The sequence below is a fragment of the Ambystoma mexicanum genome, chromosome 11 (genome assembly GCF_040938575.1).
Source record: "Ambystoma mexicanum isolate Mex_15411 chromosome 11, UKY_AmexF1_1, whole genome shotgun sequence".
In the NCBI taxonomy this organism is placed as follows: Eukaryota; Metazoa; Chordata; class Amphibia; order Caudata; family Ambystomatidae; genus Ambystoma; species Ambystoma mexicanum.
Window position 1 is genome coordinate 948897145 of NC_090934.1, and position 18787 is coordinate 948915931.

General features: G+C 45.2%; 1 protein-coding gene across 1 annotated transcript in view; it reads right to left on the minus strand.

Annotated features, from left to right (window-relative positions):
- LOC138503959 (choline kinase alpha-like) overlaps positions 1–18787 on the minus strand; it is a 233403-nt gene that overhangs the window by 151836 nt on the left and 62780 nt on the right. The window contains exons 6-8 of the mRNA XM_069624094.1: positions 17822–17926; positions 5934–5992; positions 243–330 (exon numbers count right to left, since the gene is read on the minus strand). Of these exons, the coding sequence (XP_069480195.1) occupies positions 243–330; positions 5934–5992; positions 17822–17926 (252 nt within the window). The remainder of the gene's footprint in view (positions 1–242; positions 331–5933; positions 5993–17821; positions 17927–18787) is intronic.

Below are 18787 nucleotides of genomic sequence, written 5' to 3' on the forward strand. Positions count from 1 at the left end.
TGCGCAAACTGCAAAACATATTTAGCATTTTGGTTTCAGTTAAGGTAATGGAAGTTGAGCTAAGTGCCACAGTCTCACCAATGTATTCAGAACTAAATGGTCTCTAAACATATGCTTATAAATAACAGGACTGCCACAGTGACTAGAGATGGTGGGTTTGACACCAGCTTTCCACTGAGGCCCACATTTTTAACACTTACACTGAAGTTTGCAAACTAACTCTAGAGTACACATAAGCATACCTGTAATTATAGCTGCTGTATTCAAAGTCGATTAACATCAGTTTCTGTTTCTCAGAATGTTCCCGGCCTTCAAGCAGTAAAATGTTACCTGCAATTATTTGTAATGTGCATTAATTACATTTTACAAGGGAAGGCTTACACAGGCAACAAGCAAAACAAGCGTGCACAAGATTACAGGTCTGATATGTTAGAATGAATTGGATTATGATGAAGAATGTACTCACAATATAGAAGGTATAAATGCCAACTGGAAAAATGAATCTCTGAAGGTGGCAAACATCGTACTGATCATTGATAGAAACATTGCTTACCTTAACTACTAAGTACCTTCTTCAAACTATTACTTTTAGAAGCAGCTTTCCTGTCATTTTAAAAGCTCACTTGAAAAAGTTGTCATACGCGAAAGAAAAACACATCTAGTTTGGAAACCTCACTGTGGCAATCTATTTGGATTGTGTGCTTTAGCTCAATAGGAACTGTAACATCTAGATGTACTCCACCCCACAGCATACCACTCACATGCATAGAAATGTGCCGAGCAGCACCAGACAGCCAGGGCAATTGCTTGCTGATAACAGATGCAGTGCCATAACTCGCTGTGCCAGCTAAGGACCAACGCGGCTGGGTGCTGCGACGCAAGCCATGGCGGTGATTGAAGGAGCCCCGATGGCAGAGCGAGATAACGGGAGGTGACACCTGCAGGTGACAGTGGAGGGCAAAACCTGCGGATGCGCCACCTGGCCCAGCCCATGAGGCGAATCTCGACTTGAAGAGCAGAGAGGATTGTGATCCTACCCGTGGGGCGGGAGGCCACACCAGAGGAATCGGAGGCCCTGGAGTGGGACCCCTGGGGGACATTAGGGGCGCTGACCCTGTTCCATACAGGCCTGATATAGGATCAAAGGAGGGGGGGGCCCTACCATGCAGCAGTTAGCAAAGGTGGGGAGTGTGGGATGGCCCCTGGAGGTGGTGAGGGACAATCGACGAAAGGTGAAAAAGGGCGTTGGCTGAGTTGAGGGTGGCCATGCTCAATGAAAAGGGGCTTAAATCGCAGAATAAGAGATCATGGACTAGTAATATTTTCTGTAAGCAGCGCCTGATGATCCTCTTTCTACAAGAGACTCATTACAAGCAAGGGGCAGAATAGTCAATTAAGGGGAAAGACATCGGTAAGGCCTGAAGGGCATCTTATAAGGCTTCCGAGGGGGGTGAGCATCTTAATTGGGGAAGCATTCCGGATGACGGGGGTGCAGATTAGGAGGGGCTTTGGGGCAGTTATGGAAAATTTTCGTTTTTAGTGCTCAATTCCTCCCACCTTAGAGACCCCCAGCTGTTTCGCTGGACTAGTGAGTGGAAACTTTTTCTCACTCCCTCATGCGTTTTCACCTGATTTGGATTATGTTTCTCCACGGTTTTTGGAGTCTGACAAAGTCCATAGGCATCTACTTTTTGTATGGTGACACACAGCACCTTCAGTGCAGTGTCAGAAATCCCTTTAGATTTCTCAATAGGTTTAAATACCTTTTCTTGTATGAACTATAGTTCTCAAGAATAGTAAAGTGAAATTTACTTACCTTTTCTCTTTGTAAATCCAGCACACACCATCTTTGTGGAGAGCTGCGGGGTTTGTTTCCTAGTAGCCCCTTACCCTACATTCTCATGTAACATTTTTAGGTTACCCTCACTACTTTAAATGGCTGGCGGCTGTGGTTTAATTTTTTCCTGCCATTGTGATTTTCTACCGCAGGCTGAAACCTCAGCTGCAGTACAACACCCATGGGTGACCATTTTGTCAAAATGGTCCCAGTCTTTGACATTTTCTGTTTGTGAGGTCTTTCTTGGGTTTTACTCGGTGCGGTGAGACAGATTTGAGCACTCGGTCTTGCCTTTGGTGGGCTTCAGCCCTAAAGCACGCCTATTTCTCCAGTGTGTCTGGAAGGGCAGGAGGTGAGGGAGGGTCCCGAAACTCCCCTGTCCTTTGTCTCTAGGAATGCCTGAATGCAACCAGTCCTGATTGGCTGGCTAGCCTGCTGTGTGATTGACAGCCTAGGCTGTGCATAAATGAGAGAAACCTGCTGAAAAGCCTGCTCTTTAGGCACTAGAGTCAGAGTCGACAACTGGGAGAAACACCCGAAGAAGCCGTGAACGAAGCTTGTCGCATCCTCCTGGACCTTTGAATTGCCCAGTGAAGCCCTGCTGCTGTGCTGAAACTACTTTTTCATTTTGACAGAGAAGCTCTGGACGGAATGACTTCTCCCCATGGGTTAGTGGGACCAACTAACCCAGAGACGAACTCCACTGGACCATCTTCCTCCGACTGGCTGTACTTCTTTGTTGCTGTAAGAACCGAATGCCAGGGGGCGAGTAATCCGTAGTCGAGTGAAACGTCTGATGTGGTAACAAATCTGGCTAGAAGCTCCAGGAGTCTCCTAAGGACCCTCCAGAAGCAGGACGACCAGATCCCAAGTACCCTCACCAGAGTGCAGGACCCAAGAAATGAAGGAAGCCCAAAAAGTATCCGAGATCCGCAACGGTGCTGTTTGCTAAGCGCTGAAACCGCGAAGTGCCGCTGAACCGAAAAGAGCCCGTAGCTGCAGACGACCTCCAAAGTACCGCCGCAGGTGCCCATCAGACGTCCTCCATCTTGTCCCCACAACTGAGGCTCAGGGACACAGGGTCTGCACCGCTGTAGCAAAGGCAGAATCCAGCTGGACCATTCTTCTTCAAACCAGAGGTACTGTTTAGGTTTGGGGTACTTACCTCATTGCCTTTTTAGCTGTGCTTTTCTCAGTTGGGAATTGCATTAGCTTACTTTTAGAGTGGAGTCCAACTCTCCGTTCACAGCTTGTGACCCTACAAGTTATCTTCTACAAACTCTCTAAATTTGGCTGCCCTGGCTCCCTGAAGGCTCTTCCAGTCCATTGACTTTGATATTGTTTGTCCCTCATAGGTGGTAGATTTAGTTGTCCTCACATTTAAAGAGAACCTGTTTAACATTTTCCTTCCTTAAACCTTTCCTTTCTGCAACCTCAGAATCTGCAAAGTATAACTAGTGCGATATATAAATGCCATTACTATCCTTGTGATTGGTCACCTCAGGGTGTAGGAATTGTGTAAAAAGCATATCCAAAGATTATCCACTAACTTGTTCTGATTCTGAAAAGTAATTTTAAAGTATATTTACCTTGTTACACAAATTGCCTTTTAAAGAACGCTTATTTAAAAACTGATGTTAAATAAATACCCATTTATAACTGAAACCTTGAGTGTAAGTGTTACTTGGCTACTCGTATTTACAGATTTCATTTGTATAGCTCTAGAGCTCAGATTTACCACTCGAGATAGGCCTGGCTGCTCAGTCACACTACCAACTTGTGTAGTATGGACCTATACCAAAAGGTGGGTTACCTAATACCAAGCAGATGAGTGTTGTGTAGTCTCACGGTGTGACTGCATCAATTCTTACCTAACAAGGGATACTATGAGGGAATGCGAGTGACTTTGGCCACACTATATGCACCCAACGTGGAGCAGGGGAGATTGGCGTGAAAAAGTGCAGCAGATAACTTCTGTTTCTGTGCAGCTCTGCAGATCTCTGTTCCTGGGCCTCAGTCGTGGGGACAAGAGGGAGGACTTCTGGGGAATCACTGCAATGGGACGGTCACTGCTCGAAACCGGCAATTTTTCCAACAAGTGGTACTTCAGGGTTTCAGATCCTCGCGACTACCGCAAATAGCAACACTGTGGTTTCTGCCTGTGAAGATGGACTTTCCTTGCTTCTGGGGTCCCGCACTCTGTTGAGGGGACTCAGGCTCGGTCAGTGGCGCTTCCTGGAGCTCCTGGCCAACTTTAAAGCAATGCACAAAATCTGGTGTTCCTCTCCCTGGCTATTCGGTTTCCAGCAGCAACTCTGGAAATTCAACCCGCTCTGAGAGAATGTCCAGGTGGCTTACTTTGGAGTTGATTGGTCCCATCAACTCAAGGGGAGAAGTAGTCCTTGCAGGGGCTTCTCTGTCGATACGAATTTGGAGTTTCAGCACAGCAGCAGGGCTTCACCGGGCAAAACAGTCCAGGAGTTGCAGCAGGCTTCCTCTTCAAGTTATTCAGTTCCTTAGTCCAGTGCTCGACTCTGCCTTCCAAGCCAAAAGCCTCGCCTTTTATTCAGTTCTCTCCCATTCGTTCCAGCCTAGCTATCAAGTCACCCAGCAAGGTGGCTGTTCTTGCCGGACAGTCAGCCGGCCAATCACAGAGTGCATTTGGGCCTCCTAGGAGACTAAGCACAGGGAGTTTCAGGCACCTCCCTCACTTCCTGCCTACCCCAGAAACCCTGGAGCCAGAGGCGGGCTTCACTCGTGAATCCCACCAAAGGCAAAGCGAACAAAGGGACCAAACCTGGTTTGGTGTGCAGATTAAATCTCAAGGACCTTTCCACAAAGAAATGGCAAAAAAAGAAGAGCGCTGCCATTTTGACAAAAATGGCACCCTTGGGGGCTTTACTGCAGCTGCGATGCAGCCCACAGTAAATGCACACCGCGGTAGTTAAGTAAACCACTGCCACCAGCCATTCAGTGAGGAAAGGGTAACAAAATTGTTACATGAGAGGCTAGACAAAGGGGGATACTAAGTAACTCCTCCAGCACTCTATTGTAAGATAGTGTGTGCTGGGCCTAGAATGTTACATATCTAAGTAAAGTCAGTTCCACTTTACTGCTCTGGGAAACAGTAGTTTATCCCAGAGAAGGTTTATTAACCTTTGGAAAATCTGGAAGACTTCCCTGTGCCACTGCACTGAAGGTGCTGTGTGACACAATGTAAAAGATGATGCCTATGGAGTTTATCAGGGTCCATAACCAAAACAGTTCAAAAATCACATTAAAATACATGAGTGGGAAAAAGGGTCTCACTCTCTTCAGGTTAAGAAAATCAAGTCTTCAAAATACAGCAAAGTTGCTGCGGGACTCTAAGTTGGAAGGAATTAGCACATTTCAGAGAATTCCCCCTAACAGGCGGCAGGAGGAGGAGGGGGGGGAGGGGCATATGGTACAGGATATGCTAGTGGCCGGTAGGTGCCGTCTTGCCCAGGGGTGGAAGAGTGCATGCCTCCCAACGGAAAAGAGTGGGTGACGAAGGTTAATACCATCTATGATATGGAACTCCTAACATTTCCTGGACGAGTCCCGGTACAATATCAAAGGTCTTTAGATGCCTTTTTTTTTTAGAAGTATGGTCGGTGAGCAACGCTAAGGAGCGGGGCTTAGGAGGCAGCATAGCTGCTGGGATTGGTGGAGGGGAAAATATGGGGCGGTGCCATGGCCATGGGCTCCGGTGGGAGGTGGTGTGAGTGGAACAGCTAGATAAGTAGCTCGTAGACTTTGAAACTCTACCCCTGGGAGGGGGCAACACCCGGCAAGAAACTGTTGGTGATCATTAAACACTGCTGCATTGGGGCAGGAAGGGAAACCATGGGGGAGGGGTGGGATGTTCTGAGGGGCTTGTTTATTGGGGGGGGGGGGGTGTTTTAGGTTTTGGTATCCATGTGGAGGAAGAATAAGCTACGACTAGGTTTACGGCCGTTTTTTATCAACATTCTATTCCATGCTACAAATGTATCCCTGTATGTACAAGTCAAATATTAAAATAAAGGAATGTGGTCATCCCCTGCCAGCTCCAATTGAGTGATGAAGTCCTTACCTTCCTGGCAGTCATTGTGACAGAACACAACAGGCGATGAGGTGCTTGACAGCAAAGATCTGAAATACATAAGAATGCAATGGCAATTATGGAACAGTAATTATCCTTAGATTTAACTTGGGGTCCCAAACAAGTAAATTAGAGAAGGTTCATTAACATAACAACAAGGTCTGCTCATGATAGTTATTTTCTGTGCATTCAAACTGCTGAGGATACTTTCACACAGAATATTTGTCATCAGTTGCTGAAAAACAAAATGGCCATCCTCACATTTCGCTCTCCCGTCCCACACATCAAGTCAGCGTCTAGGAAGGCAAGGTCTAGGCTTGGTGAAATTGGAAGTGTCAATGGTCTGTATGGTAGAATCAAAAGTTCATACTATGACTGAGAATGGTGAGCAGATTGTTGTAATAGATCATTTTCAAAGTAAAGAGCCTAATTGTTTTATGCATGTGGGGTAAGTAACATCGGCAGACTGGGGCCTGCTGAGTTTCAGCAATTGTTTACATGTATATATGGTATGAAATCAGGCAACAAGTCCTAAATCTGTTAGATGATTAACAGTTATGTAGAAACATAGTTCTCATTGTTGGGAAAGATGTTTGCTGCTAGACCACCGGGATCCCAGCACATACATCAACCTGAATCCACAGCAGGCCACACACAGTACCCATTGAATCACACTTTTAAAGACCTTCCTCATATTGTTATTGTTATTTTGCGTTTATGTAGCGCCCTATATATCATTGCTATGATCTCAAAGCGCTTGTAGGTTGAACGCCCTTGGGGACCTTAGTCCAGGTCTGTCGAGAGAGTAGGGTAGATTACAGTGCTTGGGTGCACTCAATACGTGTGCAGCCAGTGTGATTTACGTGATGGTGGCTGCATCCCAACACTAGGTGTGGCGATAGTGAGAGATCAGTCGAATGTGTGCAGCCAGGTGGTTGGTCTCTGAGACTGCATTCTGGTGGCATTAGGCCTGTATAGGACCTTTATCTGTGCAGCTAGAACTATACCCCAGGAAAAAATTGGCCTAACAGGTGGTTGAGGTGTTCATGGAGAATTGTTTGTATGTGTGCAGCTAGGCCAAAATTGATAGAGGGGTATAGCTGTGCTTTGTTGGTGTAAAGAGGAGCGTGAGCAAAGTGGTAGGAGAGGCGAGTGTCTGGAGTGGATGATTTACTCTTAGGGACCCTCTGTTCCTGGTTACTTTCTGGGTCTGGATGAGCAGGCAGTGACCGTCCTCATGTTTCGCGGTAGCGGTACTCTGAGGTAGATTCACAGGTTGGACCGGAGTAAGTTATGATTTGCATGCTCAGATGGTCATTATTCTTGGGGTCAGCACTATGTGTCAGGGAGCCCCTCTTCCGGGTCCCTGGCTGTTGTTTATGTGGGTTACAGGGTAGGTCTTGGCAGGATACTGGTTATAGGTCAGGATATATCTTGCAGCAACGTAGTCCCACCAAGAAAGTGGTGCTAAAGGATTGGCAGGACAGCGGTATTGTAGAGCCTGGTTGCTTTAGTGCCTTGGGTCGGTTCGTATCTTTGGTATGTAGACGGGCATGGTAGGGAGTGAATGGGTATGATCAACTTTATGGTACGAGAGGCTGCTAGGCCTGTGTAGTAGTATCAGGAAGCGGAGAGTCAGCAGATGCATATCCTAGAGCCTGCAGGACAATAAGGCTGCCAACTGTGGCATCACAGTTTCTAATTCCACCTTGAGGTCTTATTGGACGTTTTTTGTGATTACTTCCCTCTGTATCCCTAGGAACACTTGTTGGCCGGCTGTAATTACTTTCCAATTTAATGTAATTGAACTCATGTATCTCGAATTTTGGTGAGTTTCGGCGGCCTTATACGGTCCTAATCATGGTTTACGGAAAAAGCCAGGTTTTTAGAGCTGTACCGAAGGCCATGTAGTCTTTGGTGTGTCGAATGTGAGGAGGGAGTGCGTTCCACAGAGTTGAAGCCAAGGTTGAGTAGACGAACACTCCAGTCCTGGTTGAATTGGAGGCTGGAATCACTAGTAAGAGGGCAGTGGACACTCGGACCTTTATGCTTCACGCCATCAGCTACATCCTGCACCAAACGTCCCCTCCATCCCCAATAAAGCTGTGAGAACATCAGAATACCCCAAGGCCAAGCTCTGAGCAGCTGGAGGTAACAGACTAGACAATCTGTGCATTGTCACCTGCCCATATACATGTTAGGACCTTTTTTCTAAAGTCCTACAAGACTACATAAAAACCATGTCTGAGGCAGTACAAAAACTCCACTCTTAGTATACGGCTGTACCACCTGAGAATGTTTGGTAGCATGGACAGAGCAGCCAGCCTCATCTCAGGAGGGAAAGAGGGTTGTAGGTCAGCACAACAAAATTGGAGCATAGATATGGTTCAAAGAAACACAGATACACTAAGTATTGTAAAAAGTAATGGTTTATTTTAAATACAGTAGGCCACGATAAATCTTGGGGAAGTAAGTACTAGTCACATAAGTTAAACACAATTATAAAAACCAAAACAATACTTATGGTTTACAAATCAAAGTATAACCCTATTCAGAAGAGCATTCAGCAGTTCAAGGCGGGTCAAACCTAAAGGTATACATTCAGAAAGGCAATATGCTATTCTTGGGGAATAAAACCTGGTTAGTTACTTTTAGATTACCTTAAGTAATTCATGGGTAGTAGACCCTATTGGACCAGAATATAAATTGTTATTCAGTAGTAGACACACTTAATTAGACCAACATGGTTGCAAGGATCTCTTGCAACATATGTAACTTTAACTGTATCCATTATTGATAGAAGACACTACCAGTATCACTTAAGAACACAGTTCAGAGCTAGTAAAGGAACTCGTACCTTCTGGAGGGGCTACAAGCAACTCAAAGACAAGTATTAACTCTGTAAACTATTTGAGAAGTGTATTAATTTAGTGAAAGTAAACCCCAAGTCTGCAGCTCGCTTTTTGCTCACTATACTTTTCACAAGGGAGGAACATCCATTTGAATATGAGTCTTTGTTCCGTCCACAAGGGCAGTCCAGCACCAAAATGCCAGGCAAACTTCCTTTGAACAAGAGTACCAACAGCAACCCCAGATACGTATTTCGGCCTCACCAGTGAGGTGGAGTTGTGTATTTTGTATTTTTTGCAAGGAACTTGGGGTTGGTCACTGTATGTTACCTGGGGGAACCCAGAAGTGGACCCCTTGCTCAAAGACGCACAGCTCCACCTCACTGATGATGCCCAACCAGGCTGAAACACGTGTCTGGGGTTGCCGTTGGTACTCTTGTTCAAAGGAGGTTTCCCACTCATCATGGGACAATACAAATAATCATTTGTGTTACTTCTCTGATTCGAAAGAGGCTGGTGGCAGTGTACCTTTTTCTGCATGTTTTAGCTGCACTACAATGCACCATTCCTTTTGCCACAACAATGCCCTTTTGATTACAACAAACTCCAAATTGCTGCTCCTCGTGGTACAAGTGCTGTCCTTTATGACACCTTTATTTTTGGCAGGTTTCCCTGCTCTTTGAGACCGGAAACTACCAAATAAGCTCATGTTCTTCTGCGGGGTCCATTCTTGGACTCTCAGACATGGCTGTGTATGGTAACTGGATGGGCCAGTCTGGTCCCAATCCTTATTGCCGACAGGGTAATGTTTGTTACTGAGCACACGCTGTGCAGCTAGATGCCCATGATTGGACAACCACTGCCTGTTTTTATGGTGCAGATCCTTCCCATTTGTGGGTTGGGCCCTGGAGTCCTTCTGGATGTTACCCACTTGAACCAAGAGCGCAATGACAACACAGCAGAGTTGAAGGTCTACTACTGAGGAACATGAAATGCCAAAACCATCGACCAGGGAACCTCTGGACCTCCTGCGAGAATGGAAAAACTGCCATTGGGCAATATGTCTTGCACACCAGTCCTGAAATCAATGGACTTCAGAAGCATGCTGGAGCAAAGCAAGAGCAATAAAGCAAAAGGCTTTACTTTCCTCCAAAAAGCCAGGTTTGCAGTTAAAGCAAAGCATAAATAAGGGACACATGAAAGTCTATGGGAGCAAAGCAGCAATAAGAATCTTTCCAAACACATTCACTCAGAACGCACATTGTGTGTGCCCCGAAGGAAGCATGGGAAAGTGTGCATGTGGCAACCACACCCAATTGGGTGACCATCAAATGTTTGAATGATGTAGTGTGTCTGATTGGTAGCTGGATTTCCATCCACCTACTGACATCTATGTAAGAATAAGTGCAAGCATCTGCACCCTACCTTTATAAAAGTCTTGGATTTGTACTGAAGCAGCTGGTAGGCGCTTCCCAAAGAAGACAGACTCTGCTTCTTAGCGCTACAATTAGATGGCAAAGAACTGCTGAGACCGGCTTACTGCAGAAAAGCAAACTACAGAAACAAGAGGAAACCACACCAGTACTCCCTTCCCTAGACTTGCGGGACCAATCCGATTACTCGCGACAGGACTCCGTCATCTCAAATGTCACTTGTAGCAATTACACATGCAACTTGTGAATGGGACCCAGATACTTCTGCATTGCACCAGCACCAATGAGAGATCAAGAACTAGGACTGCTACAGCATGTCTTGCAAGCACCTGAACAGCTGGGTCCCTGAAATGAATGCACTGCTGCTTCCCCTGAGGCTGCAATCCCAACACCAGAACATGATAAAATGAAAAAGAGCGATGCATTTTTAAAGGTTATTTATATATGAACAGAAATATTTGAGAATATATTGTGATGAAGAGGTTTAGAAATTAAATAATCTACTATGAGTATTAAATGTTATTAATGTATAAATGATTGAATGACATTAGAAATGTTAAACAAATGAATTACTTGAATATTGATATACGATATGTATGCATCATCTTTTTATTATTGTTAACAAGTGTATGCTTAAGGATTGTTCAATAGCCAAATTGCAATAAAAATATATTTAAAAAAAATACACCATGCATCCCTTTAGCTAAGCCGTGACTGGATCTCTCCTTTACCAGCGACTTTGGCCCATGGAGTAACATCGTGCCCAAAGAAAAGAATTAGGCGCAAGCTGAGCAACCACAACTTCTAATGACTCCTACAGTTTGAAAGCTGCTTTTACTTCTTCGAGTTTAACCCGTTGGTTAACCTTCAATCATTTCACTTGTAAACTCAATCAGATAGGGTTATTCAGCACTAGCAACAATCACATACTACCAAATAGATTATATTACTTTAGCAGTCCATTCCCTATTAGTTAAGAGTTCTTCAAAGTCAGTTGAGGAGGGTGTTAGGAAAGATTCCTCTTTACTGCACCATTCCTTCCATTTCTATGGACCCACAAACTTTTTGCTTTTATTTTTGTATCTGACCTGTTCTTTTTACAGTGCAGTTAAACCTTAGGCTTTACTACACTGGCTTTGCTCATCTGTTATGGGGAAACTGACATGTCCTGCAGGCTTTCAGTACTGGGAAACATTGTTTCCCTTAGTCTTGATACTTTGTTACTACTTTTAGTAACTTATCACTTGCGTTAACTTCTTATCATTGTGAAATGCATCTTACACAATGCAGTACAATGGAGTACACTTTTTTTGCCCTAGACTAACACTCAAAGGATTGTTGGTTTACTCTAGGTGTGCTAAATGGACAAGCCGGTGGCAGCAGTGACTTTTTGCCATTGTTTTGGTGCATTTCATTTTAGCCTTACCACGTTTGGCTATTAACTGTGGGTAGTGGTCAAACATGGCCATGTCACGAGAGGCCAGGAAAATCGTTATATGGACTTCCAGTGCCTGGGAAGCAGAAGCTTTCTGTGGGCTACTGAGGGCTATGTGTGTTTGTTGCCAGGAAGTGGGCTGGCAGTGTCTGGGAATGCCAGTGTATCTGGGTGGAATGAATGAGTTGCCGTCAGTGGTCCTGATTGGAAAAAATGCTGGGGGGGGTGGGGTGGTGTGGGGCAGATCGGTCATTGGGTAGTGGTGGCTGCTGCTCTTACCTTGCTTTTGTATATGAAGAGGACACCTGAACCCCCTTCCCCCCGCTTCACTCCAGAGATATCCTGGAAGAAACCGAAGCAGCCAAGACCCCGGTCCTGCTAGGCTAGAAGACTTGCAAGGAGACTGAGGACCCACCGGAAGAAAGCTTGGCGGCCAACTTCTGCTGCTGCCCTGGTAGAGCCCTGTCCTGTGGAAGATCTCCAGCAGTCCTGCGAAGAAGTTGTGACCCTTGGCGTGGAGGGAACATCCAGCGCCTAGATGCTTTCGGGCCATAGTTCGCGCTTTATACATTTTATTATAATAATTCTCGACATCAGCTCAAAGTCCTACGAAGAAGAGCCTTCAAACATTCCCAGGACCGCCCTGTGGCTGACCAGCTTTGAATTTGGGCTACCGTGCTGCAGATGTCCCCATTCTGAGTTGAGGCACAGAACTAAGTGGATCCCCAGCTTGTCCTATAAGACATACCTCTGCGAAATTTCGTAGTCCTAGCATCAAGGGGACCCGAGATGGGAGGGAACGTCTGACCACGGCAAGTGAATCCCTTTGCGTTGCCATGCATCGGTGGCAGTCGTCCGAAAATTGCCTACTTGTGTCCATTCCTGTCCTGAGAGGGCCGTTTGCCTGTATTCTTCCAATGAGAGTCCTTACACCAAAATCAGTCACAGACCGGAGATCTGCTCGAACCTGCAACTCCTGGGGATCAAGGGCTGAGGCTGACAGCAGGGTAAAAGCAACCTCAGACCTTCTTCAACCGACCTGCCAAGTCTCATGAAGAATCCAAGTACAGGGGGTGAGTTATAACACTTACCTGCCCTCTAAACTCCTATTAAAAAGTTTGCTAACTTTTCTAAAACTTTTATAACACTTTGGCTTTGCATTGCTTGTTCACACAAGCACTCCGAAAGCTGGGAACACGTTGGTTAGCTAGTTTAACTTGTCCCCTGACACTTGAACTGTTCCCTGAACCCCAGAGACCCTGCCTTCATGTTTTCCAGCTTCACAAACTGTGTGGAAACTTTGCTGAACTATGGCCCCAGACTCCTTAGGGTTGGACTTCTGAAGTTAGGGTTGATTATCTGTGGACCTGTAGTGCTAATACTAATCTGTACCTTTCTTTTCAGGGGTTTGATATATATTTTGCTCTACACCAGTAATTGTACATATGTATCTAACCTGTTTGTGTTATTTTGGCCACAAGTAAAGGAGTATTTTTATACCCGTTTGTCGAAGTGTGTTCCTTGACTGCTTTGCTGTGTGTGCTCATTGTGGACCCCTTACAAGCTCACCACCTCTTGAGACTTAGCCTAGACCACTCGCCTTGTTACCTTGAACTGGTTTGGCTATAGCTCCCCAGAGTTGTCCCTGTCACAATATAGGTTGCCCTTCTACAAATCTGTCCACCAGGCCAGGGTAAAAATCAGCCCAAACAGAGGGGTGCAGTCATGTACAGTAGCAGAAAAGGCAAAGTTCCACACTTTAATTACTTTCAAGTAGGAGGCTCTAGTGGAATAAAAAAGTGACCAGGGACCTTGTAAAGCACTCCCTATGGATGCACAAGCTTTAGGCCTGGGCAATGAGTATGGGTGAACACCCAAACACCTGATACCGCACTACAGCAACACAGAAGGGACACTTTGGCTTGAGGCAAGTACTACCTTGAGCTCCACAGTACCTTAGGATTATTGAAGAAAATGCAGCTGGGTTCTTTCCTCTGCAGCAGCAATGGTCCCGGTCTCTTATTCCTTGGTCGTGATGACGAAAGGAAGGATTCTGGAAAGGATGTTGCAGCAGCAGTCGCGAGAAAGCACCCTCGGCAAGGAATTATATTGACTCCCACGTCAGTCTGCAGTTTTGGTGCTTTTTTCCAAGCTCCAGCAGTGAACTGTTACCGCCCAGTCAATCCACCTCGATTCTGCAGTCCTGCACTCTGGTTGGTTGGTTGGATGGTTGATTGATCTTGCATTTAAAATGTGCCTATACACAAGTGTTTCGAGGTGCAACAAGACAGGGAGAGGGGAAAGAGGACAGGCAAGAAACTATCTTACTGAGCCTTGTGACATTCAGACCGTGCAAGTGCGTTAGCAAGAAGTGCAGAGGGAAGGGAATGTGGGAGAAGTGCAAACAGGGCAGAAGGGCTCTGTATTAAGTGCAGAGAAGGCAGGGGACTACAAGGCTGCAGTCCCAGCTCAGCAGTGCGAGGAGGGCCAGGAGGCAAGTGCTAGAGGACTGGGCAGGAAGGGCCTGGTGCCCTATACGAATGAGGGCACCAAGCAGCCAGTCCAAGCAGAGCAGGAAATAAGGTTAGCAGGGGAGAGGGAGCGAGAAAGAAGAGGAAGGTCTTGAGAAGCTTCTGGAATTTAAGGAGGTCCTGTTCGAGTCTGAGAGGGGCTAGGAGGCCATTCCAGAGGGAGACCCCTGCAGAGGAGAGAGAGAGAGAGAGCTACCCCCCCACACTCTGCTTGAAGAAACGTCTGACACGCAGTTTTAGAAGCAGACGAGGGAAGGGCTCGAGACGGAAGGTACTTTGGAAGAGCGTGTTGGATGTCGTGAAGACCACAGCACCAGAAGTGGACGATGCAGAGGGTCTTGAACTATATCCTTGCAGCCATTGGGAGCCAGTGGAAACATTTCAGAGCTGCATAGATGCAGTCCCTGGGCTTGAGGCAAAATATAGGTCTTGCAGCTGAGGGGACCTTGAGGAGGTGGATCTTGCCTCTGGAGGTCCAACTGGAACTCACCAAATTTCTGGGAGGATTCATTCACAGGAAGACAATGCACTACAATTGGGCCAGAGATCCCCTGGTATTGGCCGCTTGCAGCCCTTGAAGGTCACCGCACGTCAGGTGATGGCTTGTTCTGCAGGTCATCTTATGGCTAGTTGATCCCACCAGCCAAAAGGGAAGGAGTCCTCTTTGGAGCTCCTCTGTCGTTCAGAAAACAGGGTTACGACAGCAGGGGTCTCTTTGCATTTACTGGAAGGGTCTGCCGGCATCTGTGGTAGTCTTCTGCTTCAGATCTTCTTTTCCAGTGGTCAACTTGCCTTTCCTGAACCTCACCTTTTATCAGGATTTCCCATTCATTCCTGCAAACTCCCTGCAGTTTACAGAAAGGGGCGGGTTGCTGTCCAATCAGGACGGCCAGCCCTCCAGTGGGAACTGGCTCAATTCAGTCACATCAGCAGACACAAGGATAGCAGAGTTTCGGGATCCTCCCATGCTTCCTGTCCTGACAGACACACTGCAGCCTTGGCGGGTACACAAAGGGTTCCCGCCAAAGACAAAACTCACAAGACCTAACCCCTCCCAGGATGGTAGAAGAAGGGCTGACAAGAACCACCACACAAGAAATGTTAAAAAAAAAAAAAGGAAGGAGCCACCACGTTGGAACATAGGTGACCCTCCTCTGCACAACCACAGCTGTGAATACAGCCTGCAATGGAAAATTGCACAAAAGTCGGTAGAACACACCCACTGCCACCAGCCATAACTAAAGGGTTGTGTAACAAAGTTACAGGAGCAGAGAGAAGGGGGATACTAGGTATCCCCTCAGCACTCCACATAAGGTGGGGTGTGCTAATTTCTCAAAACGGAAAAGTTAGGAAGGATAAAAGTATCCCCCTATCCTTAAGAACAGTTGTTTTTAAGGAAAATAACAGAATATAAAAAGGAGAACCCAAAGGGCCCTCAGCAACACTGCACATAAGGTGCTATGCGCTGCAAAAGTTTAACACAGATGCCTTTAAAAGGTATGGAGGAAAGCAAGAATCCACAACAAAGTAAAACATATGAAACCGAGTTCCCATGATTAGAGCAGGTCAGAATGAATGAGTGGAAAAAAAGGCTGCCCTCATCCAAGAGAACAAGAAAAAAGTACAGCAAAAAGTGCTGGGGGTCTCACTAGGAGAGGGGATCAAGCATAAAAATTATAAATCTCCCTAACAACCTACCACCCCAATGCTGGAGGAAACACTGGCAAAGTCTACTAATATCACCAGGGCATACTAAGCTTACCTTTCCCATGTCCAGAGCAGTTTGGTCCAGCATATGCAAAGCATGGAGACTTTGCACACGATCAGGTAAATGGAGTGCTCTGCCCGCGATCCACTGGCCCAACAAATACAAGGTGGGGGTGCCTGCTACCAAGGGAAGCGATATCCTAATGAGTTGGTAACCAGTGATAATTGACTCTCAGAGTAAGAAATGGTGATGTGTAGATGTAGAACTATGGTTGCGAGTGACTTTATTGCTGCCTAGTAACTTTAAATACTTACCTGCATTGGGGGACCTTCATACCCCAAAGATTGATTCACTTTCACCACAAGCTGGTGGAGCAAACGGATAGAAAGGGATGGACTGATGTCCTTCACCAATTTGAAATTGCTAATCACCGTTTTGTTTGGGTTCCCGAAATCCTTGTTTTCAGTATTCTTTAAACCCTTGGTACATTTACTTTCTAAAATACACTTTTTTTTTAACTTTCTCCTCTGTGCTTCGATTTATCAGCCATTACAGTGGATATTCTCTTATTGTCTGCTGTTATACGCCATGCTGTACGCCCCCAGCTCCCCACTGCTACTCTGTGCAAAGTATACATTTGAAATTTCCGCTATGCTCAAGGCTTGGAAAATCAGGTATTCTACTGAGTCACTGTGTGACCAAGGTTTAGAGTAGTCTTCCTTAACGTCTGGTTTAGGAAATTCCTAACAGTGACTAAAGGCCATGCACCAAAGAGTGCTGGAACGGGCTTCCCAGCTGTTCTATGAAGCATCAGTTGTCATTGAAAACTGAGCCAAATAAACCAAAAATTGAATCTCAATGCTGTCTTGGTGTCTGGAGAGTTGAAATGGGCCTCCTCCAACGAGAGCCTCACAAAAGGCACCACAGGAATGAAAGCAGCTTTGTTGGTCTCCTTGATGGCTGAACTCCTCTGTGCGAAGGAAATGACATCAAGAGCGAAGCACTGGGCATTCTCCTAAGGAACTGGACCATCTGAAGTTGACAAGCTTGAATGCATTCTAATTTCTACAACTTTTCAACATTCTCCAAGAGTACAGTCCTCAAACAGGACCAGAGCAGGGAGGGATACAATTCAATGCTTTGAAGACCGAGGTATGTCGCCATTGCAGCTAGGACCTTTGAGAACTCCCTCAGGTAAGTGTGCAGATAACATTTTGACATGCACTGAAAAGGTCAACCTCCCACCATGAATTTAAGGAATTTCCAATTTTCTTTTTTGATCGTACATGAATCTAAGTGTCCAGATGAGAAAGCAACACTGATAGTCCACTTTTTGCAGAAAATACAATATATGTCTGGATTTATTTGCCGCCTGATTGGGGACTAGGTAGTGCCGCAAATAAATTCAATGCCCTCTGATGTTCTGGAACGTATTTAATGGTATGTGAAAAGATGAAAGTCCACCTTTTGGCCATTTATATGAATAAAATATTACATACATAATTAATATAAAAAATACACTCCTATTCCTAAGAGATGCCATGGTGCATATTTGAAATCAATAAATACATTCATAAGTGTATTCAGATAAACATGTGCCATTTAAAACAACAATCAAGTATATATTTTACAATCTGAAGACAAATTGTTAATCAGGATTAGGTTCTTTAGAACACTCATTAACCATCAGCATGCAATGAACTAATTCCAGCCAAAGCCTGTACCAACAACAACGCTTTTAAGAATGCTTTCATTGCAGCCTAACTAGATGTTTATGAAGGATTAAACAAAGCAGTAATGCATGTACTTTGGTTTTGCTAGCATTCATATCTGGATGCTGATAGCTTATGATCCACTGGTCTGTGCAATCAAAGCAGATGAGTAATCAAATTTAAAGACCTAAATGAGAACTACTTTTCTTACCTTACGTTGTCCATTTCCAGTGGCAGATTGTAACTCAGAAGTCTATTCAGCTTTCGAACTTGAGATTCTCGTGTAAATTTAATTTTCAGCACTTGGTTTAGATACCTGTAATTGAAATATGTGCTAGCAATAAGATTTAGAAAATACAAATGTCTACTTGGCAATTTTTACAAAAAAACATTACTATACTAGATGTGGAAAGTGTTACTTGTAATGCTACTTATCCCTCAAGAAATATCCTTGAATAGTACTTTATGATATTCAATGCAATAACAAACATTAATCTCTTTAGCAATGTGTGGAGTGCATTTTGATGAGAAGCATATCACTTGTAATAATACCCCATTACTAAAAGAGAACCACAAAAAACCACCAAGTGCTGAAAAAACAAACCCATTCTGCCTGTTTGTTTTCCAAATAAATGCAGTCACTTGCGTTTACACACAGGGACCACAGTAAATAATTTCAGAGAGCCCTCACAATGCACTGCAGTGGCAGTTTGTCTTCATTTTCCGCAGTCAGTACTTCCCTTAGCACAGGCTAGGATTAAAGCTGCATGTTCCTCTGGAACAAATCCCCATTTGACAATTATTTAAACTTTACTTAACAATTTTCCTCAGGATTGAAGGTTGGTTGGACAAAAGCCCTTAGAGGTTTAAGATTTTGCCATATTTTCATTCATCTCTCACTATACCTCCCATGCTTGACAGTGCTCAAAACATGATTAGATGGCTTAAGAAGATGAGCAAGATATCTGCATGTACTCTTTGCCAGAAGACCATGCAACTGAGAATGTCCAAGACATGCCCGGGCACAGAGTGAGAGGGGGATGGGGTAAGGGGCTGCGGGGAAGGTGTGGACACCCTGCAAGTCAAATGGGCGTTGCACTTGAGGATCAGTGGTAACAAAGATTAAGATGCAAGTCCACCCCTACCTCTCACCTAGCTCTTTCAGGACTGGATACCC